This window comes from Delphinapterus leucas, chromosome 9 (genome assembly GCF_059928025.1).
Source record: "Delphinapterus leucas isolate spDelLeu-1000000601 "Yukka" chromosome 9, BTC_Dleu_Yukka2, whole genome shotgun sequence".
NCBI lineage: Eukaryota > Metazoa > Chordata > Mammalia > Artiodactyla > Monodontidae > Delphinapterus > Delphinapterus leucas.
This window is the reverse complement of record NC_143137.1, coordinates 3259732-3272246: the sequence shown is the minus strand read 5'-3', so window position 1 is coordinate 3272246 and position 12515 is coordinate 3259732. Positions and strand designations below refer to the sequence as shown.

Sequence of the window (12515 nt, the reverse complement as noted above, 5' to 3'; positions counted from 1 at the left end):
CCTCTGGCTGCCTGGTAAACTACATGCAAATGGTGAAAATAAAACAAACAGGGTATGCAAATTAACTTCCTGAGTAAATAAAAGACTTTGCCGCCAGGTCTCCGGACTGACTACTTTTGGTCCAGGGCTGTTTATTAGGAGTCACAGTGATTTGAAAAATATCATAATCACAACCATTGTCTCAACGCTTGTTTTATTGTTTCTTGTGTTTTTTTGTCTGTTTCAGATATATCAACACTCCTATACTGGATATTATGTCCTGAGCAAAATTCCTCATGGGTAAGATTGTTCTTTCATTTTCTTTTAACGCGAAATCTGCAAAACAAAGCGCAAAGCAGAGCGCTGATTAGTTGCTTAATTCTTAGGGCAGGAAATGAGGCACCTTATTTCTTGACAGCAAAGTGTTCCCATGCTGTGGGACCTCCGCGATGCCTCCAGGGCCGAGGGGGTCACTTGAGTCCAGTTTCTTGCCCATTTGTGAAGCCCCCCTTCCTAGAACAGCTCCACCACTTCCTGCTCTGGTTCCCAGGTTTGCAGAGAAAGATTCCCCCTTCCCCGCCCCACTTTGTAATCAGCCGTGGCCCCTCTAGGGCATGGTGATTCGACCTAGGACTCCCAGGAAGGTTCCTGGTTTTATATACATAATAGAGAGGGCAGCACCCCTAAGCTCATCTTGTTTCTCAAAAATGCAACATTTGGGACCCAAAAGTGTGAGTGGGGAGGAAAGACATGAGTGCAAGCGTGATTTTGCTGAGTTTTCAGTTCTGGGTAGACACAGCCGCACACAACGTGGGGTGTATTATCAGGAGCTCATCTTTGGAGTCCGGAGGTGTTAAGACATGATTCAAGTTTGGTGAAGCCATTTGTTGAGTGGGCAAGGGGAAAACCAGTTGCAGAGCAAGGAGAGTGTGGCAGGGATGGCTTTTACTGCTTCCATTTTTATTCTTTCTCCCCCCTCGTCTTCCTCCTTCCTCCTTCTTCCTCCCCTCCCCCACCCACCTTCAACCCCTCCACCCTCACCCCAGCCTGTGTTCTTGTTCCCACCTTTTTCTTCTCCTTATACCCTCCACGGTTTCTCTCACTTTTTGTTCAAAAAGGCGAAGTGCTCAGGAAATGTTCAAAGAAATTGGATTGTGCTACTGGCAATGTTGTGTAAATTCCTGTGACTATTTACAGGGCGGCATCCTAATTTTCCTAAGCAAATTTAAACAAACAGCAGGAGTTGCTAAAAAGTATTGTTCCATAGAGAGCATTAATCACAGCATCTGTGTTTCACAACTGCTGCTGTCTGTTTTCTACTAAGTTTAGGTAGAATATGAGCATATCCTTGGAAAAACAACATGGGGAAAATAATTTCACTTGATAAATGAAAGATACATGTAGACATGCGGCCAAGTGTGATTAATCGTTTCCGTTAGACTATTAGAAAAATCAAGCCCCGAGAAACTGAAGATGACCCCCGTAGTGAAAACAAAGTATCCATAGGTGTTTGTTTTTAAAGCATAGTTCAAATAGAAACTCAAATGTTTTTCACTAAGGACGAATTATTCTATTATTTTTCAAGCAGATATGCATCTTCAAAAGTCACGGCAGGCAGGAGTATAATTATGCCTTGAGATTTATCTACCCCTTCTGGGAACAATAGAACTTATTGTAGATGATGGATATTTCATTTCATCTTATATAAATTTGTAAAACTCAAAACTTGAAAAGCATTTTGTGCTTGACACATGGTGTAAAGATTTTACTGCATCAGTTAGAATTTAAGAGAAATAGGTTCTGAGAACCTGGCACAAGAGTTTGCCAAACCAGCCACAAACCGAAGGGCAAGGTGGTGTGTGCTGAAGCCCTGGTTTCCGTGCTCACGATGGGGCTGGTGATCCCTCCATAGAGGACGCCAACGAAGAGTGAGCTGCTTTTGGCATTTTTAAAATAATCATAGTAATAATAATTGCCATCATGTATTGAAGGAGTCTTAAGTGCGCCCATCCTAGCACATCAGTCCTGCAAAAAAGCATTCTTCTCCGCCTTTCACAGTGAGAACTCTGTCATCTCATAGCTGGTGCCCAGGAGAGCTGGAATCCAGCATAGCCTGGCTCGCTCCCAATCCTGTGCCATCAAAACAACTGCCTTGGGTAAAATTACAGCTGTAAATATCAGATTTTTAGTGGTGCTAATTTATTGTTTGTTTTTGTTTTTTTTTTTTTTGGCGGTACGCGGGCCTTTCACTGTTGTGGCCTCTCCCGTTGCGGAGCACAGGCTCCGGACGCGTAGGCCCAGCGGCCATGGCTCACGGGCCCAGCCGCTCCGCGGCATGTGGGATCCTCCCGGACCGGGGCACGAACCCGCATCCCCCGCATCGGCAGGCGGACTCTCAACCACTGCGCCACCAGGGAAGCCCTAATTTATTGCTTTTCTAAGTGTTACCGAACCAAACTTGGGTCCGCTCACCCACACACAGTAAAGCCAATCTACTGACACCAGGTTGTGGTGAAGGAAAGTGCAGCGTTTACTGCAGGTGCCAAGCAAGGAGTCCAGGTAGCTAGTGTTTAAAAGGCCCAAACTCCCCAAAGCTTCAGGAAAAGGTTTTTAATGACAGGATGAGAGAGGGGGGTTGTGGAGTGTGTGATCAGCTCGTGGACCTTCTTCTGATTGGTTGGTGGTGAGGTAATTGGGAGTCAACATCATCAGTCCTCTGGTTCCAACTGGTCTGTGGTCTATGTGCTTGTGGGCAGCGTGCAGTTAACTTCTTCCACCTGGTGGGGGTTTCAGTATCTGCAAAGCAGCTCAAAGGACACGGCTCAGAATATCATCTACAGCCCTTGAGGAGGAACTGAAGGTCCTTGACTTTGTTTAATGGCTAAACTATTATTATTTTGTCTGTTTGACTGTTTTCCTTTCTTTCTGCCTTTTCTCACTTCTCTGATTAAATTTACTTGTTGGAACTTGCAGAAAGCCTAGGTATGCTACAGGTTTTCTACAGACAAGAGGCAGGCAGAAGGCAGGGGGTGAGGGGTCTGTTCCGGGGAGCCCCCATATGGTCCTGCTTAGTTACATAAGGACTCTTATAAGATTGAAAGATGTAGCAGATTACTTGTTACATTTATGGGAAACAATCTCTGGTGGATGAGGATGTCTATGGTTCATCTCATCACCACATAAACTGACAGCTTCTCCAAAAATGGCATTGCTCGACCGTTTATGCAAAATAAATGAATTAATTAATTTCAAATATTGTCAAAATCTTATTTGTATTAATGAGGCAGTGGGTTTCCAAACTGGATGGGACTTTAGGCTTCGAGCTTTTGCAGCTTCAGCCTCCAAAAGAGGCTTGTTGAGCTCAGTCAGTTGTGCCAGAGCGCCACCAGCTGGCAGGGGGAGAACACAGCCCCGTAGCTGGGTTTGGGGTATCAAGGAAAGCACAATTGTCTTTTTAAAATAAAACTATCTCTATTAAAATATTTAAATTTACATTACTCATAGGACCAAAAATCTGAGAGCTTCTCTTGATACTTCTGGAGTCACAGATCTGTATCTTTTTCTCAAATTCTCACCTCTCCTTTCATCCCTCTCTCCCCTCAATTCCTCTCTTCCAGCCAGAGGCCATTCAGTATGCAGGATGGGATTATTTGTCCTTTATAGTTTGTTTTTTTTTTCCCTTGGCTTCAGACTTTCCAACCAATCATAGAGAAGGATCAAATTAATTTTTCAGTACCCTCTAAACTCTGGTTTCCTTCCTTTTGCCAGTGATGGAAGAATCTGGGAAGGGGGTATCCTCTTTTCTTTCTCTTCCACGAGCCATAAAGAGGCCTTCGTGTCCTGTGTTTAAATTCCTTCTCCTCCAGTTGTGACCTCTGCAGCTGGAGCCCACTAGAACCCCGGGTGCATGTAACGGCTTGGGTTATAATGAGAATGCCGAGCCAACTGAATTTTCATTTAGTCAGGAGATCTAGAACCTAAGGGTAGGTGCATTTGACTTTCACATACTAAATTTTCAAAAATTGTATTCTTAAAGGACATGTCTTTTACACAAATTTGTTTATTAAGCCAGAATTAAAGCTATTTTGTTTGTTTGTTTGTTTTTTGCGGTACGCGGGCATCTCACTGTTGTGGCCTCTCCCATTGCGGAGCACAGGCTCCGGACACGCAGGCTCAGCAGCCATGGCTCACGGGCCCAGCCGCTCCGCGACATGTGGGATCTTCCTGGACCGGGGCACGAACCCATGTCCCCTGCATCGGCAGGCGGACTCTCAACCACTGCGCCACCAGGGAAGCCCAAAGCTATTATTTTTAACATAAAGTGTTTCACTAAGTCTTTATATCAGAATGTCAACAAAATAAAGCAATCTTTCATAATAGAGATTATAACCAGCTAAATGTTCTCTGTTAAGGGTCCATTGTGTGTTTTCATAGCAGTTTTTGGTAGACTTGGCTGTTTCTTGACATTTTCTTGACATGACTCTTTTTTGGATTAGTTTTCCCATTGGCTTGAGTGCTTTTTTTTAGAAAAATTATATTTCTATATAATTATAATTTCTTATATCTTTTAAGATCATTCTGAAAATCATACGGGCTAGAGAAAATCAATCCTTCTATAACAGAAATCAATTTTAAGAAAAATTTGGTATACCCCGTAGTTATGCAGCATTGGCATTTTGGAGTTTGGCAAGCAGAGCAATAATAGAACAAAAACTGAGAAGTATTCAGAGGCATTTTGTTTACATGTCAGGCCATCCTCTGTGGATATTGTTGCCCTAACCTTGCTTATTTACCTGTACCAAACAAATTGTACAGAATTGTATTCCTTTGGAACTCTGGTTGACTTATGAAGTCACATTCTGCATCTGTGAAAATAATAAACTGAGACATAGATTCCTTCTGCCCAGGGTTACTCTCTAACATTATAGGCTGGGATGCAGAAGAGCATTCCATTTATTTAGAAAGTAGAAATCTAGGTTGACAACATAGCACAATGCCCCAGTACCTTGCCTGATATCATGACACAGGAGTTAAGAACTGAAGCCCTGTGGTCCCATAGACCTTAATGTGAATCCCAGTCTGCAACTGACTCTTGGCTGTGTGACCTTGATAGTTGCTGTACTTCTACAGATCTTAGTTTCCATATTTTTAAGATGTTAATAATAGTGCTCACCTCATAGGCACATTATAAGAATTAAGTGGAATGATACGTGCAAAGTGCACAGCAGAGAATTTTGCTTCTAGTGAATGCCTGGGAATGTTATTCTTCATATTGTAATATATCCCCAATATATATTTATAGTCTTGTAATTAAATTTTTTTAGACTTTACTTTCTAGCCAGCTCAAATCCTTTCTGTTACAAGGAGAGGAATGATATAACCCCTACAATAATAAAATTCCCTTTAATAATTTTTCAAAGCTATGACTTGTTCTGTGACACTCAGGTGATTTTTAAAAATTAATTAATTAATTTATTGGCTGCGTTGGGTCTTTGTTGCTGCACGCAGGCTTTCTGTAGTTGCAGTAAGTGGGGCCTACTCTTTGTTGCGGCGCACGGGCTTCTCATTGTGGTGGCTTTTCTTGTTGCAGAGCACGGGCTCTAGGCGCGCAGGCGTCAGTAGCTGTGGTACGTGGGCTCAGTAGTTGTGGTGCATAGGCTTAGTTGCTCCACAGCATGTGGGATCTTCCTGGATCAGGGCTCGAACCCATGTCCCCTGCGTTGGCAGGCGGATTCTTAACCACTGTGCCACCAGGGAAGTCCTGCGCATGTGATTTTAATTTCTCTCTTAAAAGAGATGTCTATAGCTTCAACTATCTACAGTTCTCAATGCTCAATAAGTTCTGTTTATCTCATCTCAATCTGACTTACTGCAATTAATTTTTAAGACTTTCTTGTTTTGCCTCCAGTGGAAGCCAAAAAGACAATATAAGTCAACAAACATTTATTGAAATGCTGTATTGAGCAACAAAAGCACAGTTGCTATCCTTAAGAAGTTTAAAATCTTGTTGAAGAGGAGAGACACAGACTTATATAACAATATAAAATTAAGTGCCTCAAATGGGTGTTTTAGACACTGAACACAAAAGAAGATATGTCATAAAGGATCTCAGAAAGGAAGTCTGGCTTGAGCGGAGCCTTATAATTGAGTAAGTTTTGTTTGGTTTGGTTTGGTTTGGTCTAATAGATGGAGACAGAGAAGAGATGTTCCAGGTCGGGTAAATCATTAAACAGGCTTGACCTTCTCCATGAGCCAGCATCTTCCTGGAGTTAGTGGGGTGCCAGGCCGGGCCCGAGCAGGGCTGTTCTCATGGGGCTCTGCATGGGGAGAGATAGGGTTGGGTGGGTTTAGGGTGAGCCTGGCGTGTGGAAGACCTAAACCCCACCCCGGTGTGATGGGTCTTTCCAATAAGATCACACTGAACACCGAGCAGAAGAGAGACGTGGTGAAGGTGGCGGGCGTAGATTAGTTTTATGCGTGTGTGTAGAGAGAAGGAAAGGGATGAAGAAGAACATGGAGCCAATCAGGAGACCCGGTGGGGAGCAGTGAAGGCTCAGTGTAGAGACCACATGATTGAGATTATGGGCGGCTGGTGTTCACTTGGAAAATGAAGACAGATGCCAAGGGTTTATACTCCGTGTCCCTCTAGTTAAATCTGTGGCAGCCTGTGCCTGTGTGAGTTGAGCCTGTTGCATGAGAATATTGAAAGTAGTGAGTTCATGAGGGCAGTGAGGAGAATCCCAGCAGTGTCAGTGTCTCCACATCTCCTTCCCCAGGACCCTGCACTGGACCTTCCACTCAGACACACTTTGCTCTGCAGAGCTGCCGGAAGTTGCATGAATAGGATTGCTTGTATACCTTGAGGAAGTGCCAACATGAAGCCAAAATGTAGGAGAAAGAGAGTTCTTAGAATGGCATTTTACGTGTCTACCATGGCATCCCGCAGGGAGAGTCCTGCTGTTACCGGCATTCACAATAATTTCAGGACTGTGGACAGCTCCGAGCTCTCCTGTAGGACTTGGTCTTAGCTGCTTCCCCCTGTCCTGCTCCCTTCCCCTCCAGGCCACCCTCCATCTCTCCCTTCCTCCCCTGAAATCCAAACTGTTAGCAAGCACTATCAAAATAACATGCACTTTAAAGTCAAATCTATCTGGGAACAGACTCCCAGTCAGCCTTTCTACCTGTGTAATCATGGAAAAGTTGCTTTGCTTCTCTCGGCACTATTACTCCGCGCATATGATGGAAATAAAATGCCTGACTGATAGGGTTCATGTAAAGGTTATGAAATACTGCAGGATAACGAGATGGTGCATTTAAGTGCCTATTTTGGAGTGCAGAATGCACTGCGGGCTTTTTTCATGGTGGAACCAAGACCTTCCATTATACAACCAAATCTAATTAATCTCCCTCCCCGCAATTTCCCTACCTTTAGACAGAAAATAAATTTCATCCTCAGTGCCAGCTCTGATCAGTTCTAATGGCTTCCTGGAGCTCTGAGTTTAAACGTGGTCTAGAACTATGCCTGGGCTCTGTGGGGAAGGATGATCGACGCGTCAGGGTGGCAGTGGAGGGGAGTGGAGATACACGTGATGCCTTCCAGGTGCCGGACCTGCTTGCCTCAAGGACCGCATCGGTGGCGTGTGCCATCACTGCCCCCCGCAGAAGGCCCTCCCACCTTTGCTCTCCCCGACCTTCACCTCATCCTCCACACGCGCGCCAGAAACTTCCTGCTCATGGTGTCCAACTCCTTCTGCTCCTTCAAGCCCCGACATCAAAACCCCTCCCGTAAAAATCCCCCTGCAGCTTCCTGCACCCCTGGAGTAAGACTGCCTCACATTTCACACTGTAATGTATCCTTGCGTTAGATTGCTAGTTACCTTGTTGTGGGTATATAATGTTTCTGAACAGAATGTTTAGAAGTGTTTTCAATATGCATTTACTGCCTGACACATTTCTCTCCTGAATTCTAAGGTGTCAGGTGTCAGAAAGAGGGGTTTTGCTGGGAGGGGCTTGGCCTGTGTCTGTGGCCCTGGTGGCCATTGCCCAGGATGAGGACAGGGCTGCCCAAGAATAACCACAGGAGAGGCTGCACCCGTAGCTCTGAGCTACCAGCAGAAAAGCCACTAGCCACGTGCAAAGGGGTTCTTTTCCACTGAATCATTTGCTGTCCTCAAAAACTTGGCCTACCACATCTGAAGATTTTCAAGCAAACAAACCCGTTTGGAAATGAGGTGAAGGTATGCATGATGCATCATTTTTTCAGGCGCCTTGTGGAACCTAAACTTGTATGTTCGTATCGTTGAATTGTTCCCAACGCAAGAGGGAGTCCATAGATGTTGGCTGACAGTTGAGGAAGTTAGTTAGTTAATTAAATGATATTGTCTAGTATAAGATGCAAGCCTGGGACCCACCCCAAATCAGTTAGACCAGAGTCTCAGACGGTGGGACCTCACGAGAGTTCTTTTAAGTTACTCAGGTGTTTCTAGTTTGAATATCTGGGGTCAGCTGGTCCTACCCCACTTCTTCACTTGCTCTCATCACTAAGTGACCCCCAGGACTTTATCCGGAGCTGAGAAATAACCCTTCTATTTCTGGAAAAAAATGACAAACATTTCCCCAGAAACACTAATTTCGTTGTCCTCCCGACAGAGAAATAGTGGCAGGTCGCAGGTTAACAGCGTTCTTGGAGATTTATTTAATGATATGCATTAAAGGCTCAATAGCACTGCCGTCTGCACCGCGGAGATGAGGTACAGCCTTGCGCTTTTGTCTTCTGAGTTCATGCCCAGAATGGGACGGTGGACTCAGGCTCATTCTGTGTCTGGGCTGGAGTTTGACGTGAGCGCCACCTAGTGGGGTCAGCCTGGAAGCCGCCTATTCCGATTCGTGCATTTGCTCACCAGCTTCTCTTGAAGAATCACAGGGCTAGTTCTAAGTCACACAAAATTAGAGGCAACTATGTTGAACCCTTTCAACTGGGCCTGAGTGTCAGTCACCTGAGAAGACTCTGTCTGCATCCCGGAGGTCAGCTCTGTTCTTGTTCACAGACCTTTTCCTAAAGAGAAAAGGCTGGTGCACGTGGCCGACTGCCCTGGAGGCCAAGCCTGCCAGGTGCTTGCAGCAGCGTGTGCTGTGCATCCACTCCTGCTGCACAGTGATGGGCACACACCCCCGCCACAAGCCAGGACTATACTAGCCACGGATGGAGAGTGGAAAGGCCACGTGTGTCGCTTGCTGTCTAGTCTATTTCGTTCTGTCTTCACATCACCTTCTCTCTGATCCGGGCGGTCCATACAGGGGCTGGACACAAAGCCCCCTGCCTTATTTACTTCAGTGACATTCGCATAGATTAAACCTCAAGGACAGCCTTGTCCAGAAAAGCAGCTCTTGAGGACAGCGGGATGGGTGGTCATCCAGACTCTAGAGAGACAAGGATACGCTGGTCACATCTGTATAGCTACAGCCTCATTGCAGCATAACTTACTTATGGTAAAACTCACACTTTTTAAATGAGAAGTTTTCATTATGTTTTGACTAATGGGTGCAATCATAGAAGCACCTCCACAACCAAGATAGGGAACATTTCCGTGTCCCCAGAGTATTCCACCATGCCCATCCTCCACCCACTGTGGGTGCCCCTGGCGTCCAGCCCTGTAGTTCTGCCTTTTCCAGAACGTCTTATATATGGAGTCATGTGTACGTAGTCCTGGTGAGTGGCTGCTTCGGTAGCGTGCCTGCTTTCGGGATTCACCCACGTCGCTGCCGGTGCAGGTAGGTCGTTCCTTTACTGCTGAGGAGTGGCCCAATGAGTGGATAGACTAGTTTGCTCATGTTCTCGCCGTGTAACATTTGAGCGGTTTCCAGCTTGGGGCTGTTGTGAACGAGACTGCTGTGAATGTTCGCATACAGAATTTCTCATAGGCACGTTTTCATTTTTCTTGGGTAAACAGCTAGAGGTAGGATGGCTGGGCCGTGCGGTAAGTGTATAATCTGGTAAGAAACTGCCAAATTGCTCTCCAAGGCGGCTGTCCAGGCCCCTTTGTAAACTCCCCGCCCCATCCTCCACCTGGTCCCTGCGCGAGGCCGGCTGATTATCCAAGGTGGCCGTCCAGGCCCCTTTGTAAACTCCCCACCCCATCCGCCACCTGGTCCCTGCACGAGGCCGGCTGATGTGCGTGCTGGGGTTCCTGCCCAGGGCAGAGCCTGTGCCTCTCCTGCCCGACGTGGGCACTCAGGGGGGCCTTCCAGCCAGGTCCCCACAATCGTTCCCTTTGCAGCGCTCTGTAAATGACAGGTCCTTGGGGAAGTAGGTGGCGAGCAGGGTGGAAACTCCCTGAAGAGGCTGTTCATGGGCGGCCCTGGCACAAACCTCAGGAGTGGTTAAGAGGACTCCGGCCCCAAGCATCACTTACTTACTGGACAGATCGACTTAGGAGGAGGGATCTCTTTTTGAGAATCACCTCTCATTGACGGAAGGACCCGGTCCAAAAGTGTGCATGTTCCAGCAGCTTGGCGCTGAACTGGGTCTGCCAGCTGCTTCAAGGCTGAAGGGGAGCAGACGCCCCACACCCAGCATCCAGCATCTGTACAGCGGACACCCGCCTCTGCCCTTCGGGTTCCCGTCTAGGCTAGCAAAGGGCATGGTAGGCTGTGTCAGATGCTCCTGTCTGCTCTGTTGTTGTGTCTTGACTACAGCAGGGAAGGAGGCAGGCCACAGCGCTGGTCCTCCAAAGGACAGCCCGTCCAGGCTGTGTACCGGACTAGTAAGTATTTCTGAAGCTGCTCACAATGGCCGAAAGAACATAAGCTGTGGCATTTCCTCATTGAGAAGGCCTGATTCCCAGGCCTGAATCGCACAGCATTCGGTGGAGATGACACAGCTGTTTGTCCAGGTGAAGCTTTCGGCTCCCAGGACTCAGCTCAGCCAGCACCGCCTGCCGCCAGTGGGACACTCAGGGGCAGGTCGCTGCAGTGCCGGGGCCGAGGCACCTGGATCACACAACAGTAAGGCTTCTGCCTGTCTGGACCGGAAACTAACAACCCTCCCCATAGCCCTGTGTTCTCTCCATCCAGCAAGGCCTACGGAGGTTCCCACACTGCAGGGGGAGGGCTGTGGCCCAAGAACCCTGTAGGGCAGGGGTGCCCAACTCCCGGGCCACAGACCGGCACTAGTCCGTGGCCTGTTAGGAACCAGGTCACACAGCAGGAGGGGAGCGGCGGGTGAGCGAGCGGAGCTTCATCTGTACGCACAGCGGCTCCCCACCGCTCGCTTTACCACCTGAGCTCCACCTCCTGTGAGCATTACGGTGAGCTGTATAATTATTTCATTACATATTATAATGTAATAATAATGGAAATAAAGTGCACAGTAAATGTAATATGCCAGAACCATCCACCCCCCCCCCAAGTCAGTGGAAGAATTGTCTTCCATGAAACTGGTCCCTGGTGCCAAAAAGGTCATGGACCGCCACTGTAGAGAGTTAGCCTGGTCCATGAACTCAGACATGTGGACACCAGTTCTCAAGTACGAACAGAAGGTCAAGGCTTTTCCATCTCTCTGCACATCTTTGATTCACTGCATCATGGCTCTGATGTACATTTCTATCGACATTCCAAGCACTTGGACGGGCTCTTTTGGGGCAGTGCTAACAAACAGAGCTTCCTCCCAGGCGCCCTGCACAAACGGCCCAACGTGGAAAGTAAGGAGAGAAAAAAATTCAAATCAGGGCTGATGTGAGCCTCACACTTAAGCATCAGTGGTGTCAGAACTAGAATTCCTGAACCAGGACTGAAGCTAAGGGCAGACGTCCTGCTGAGGCCCGTGAACATGGCCCCAGGGAGGGTGCTGCCATCCTTTGCCAGCCCCTGGTCTGTCTCCCTTACTTGCAGGCCACAGGCAGCCCTCGGGATCTTTCCTTTGCTTCTCTCCCTGCAGTTTCCTACTGCTGACCTTGTGGCGTCTGAACACCATCCAGCTCCCGGGCTCCGTCCACTCAGCTCGAAACCATTTCACCCAAACTGCCCTGCCCAGACTCACCCGTCACTCCAGGCAGGAGCCACCCTCATTCCACTTTCCGTCTTTGTCACCTTGGTGCCTCAAATGAAGTTCTTTCCTTATCCCTCTATGCGTGTCTTTAAAAACCGTACCGTGTAAGCTCCAGCGTAGGCCCAAATACCTTTCTGCTCCCTAATCTCTTGATTTCATTTATGAATGAATGAATGAACCTTCGAATGCATATATAGGCATTTCGTGAGCACTTATCATGCATCTGATTCAGAGACCTTAACATATGGCAGCTTATTTTGTACTCGTAACAATGATGGGGTGTAGGTCTTAGCCCCACTTCAGAGATGAGAAAGCTGAGACTCGAAGTTGGAGTAACCTGCTCAAGGTCACACAGCTGCTTGTTGGCCAGGACTTCAGCGGGGCTCTTGCGGCTCCAAGCGTAGCATCCTCTCTGGGACAACATCACTTGGCTCTGCATTTCAGTCTGACGAGAGACACTGGGCAAACTAAGCACCACACCCTTTGTTTT

General features: G+C 47.3%; 1 protein-coding gene across 1 annotated transcript in view; it reads left to right on the top strand.

The window, feature by feature from the left end:
• Window positions 1-12515, top strand: part of DPP6 (dipeptidyl peptidase like 6) — a 766975-nt gene that overhangs the window by 532096 nt on the left and 222364 nt on the right. Inside the window, exon 6 of the mRNA XM_022576791.2 lies at window positions 227-279. Coding sequence (XP_022432499.2) covers window positions 227-279 — 53 coding nt within the window. The remainder of the gene's footprint in view (window positions 1-226; window positions 280-12515) is intronic.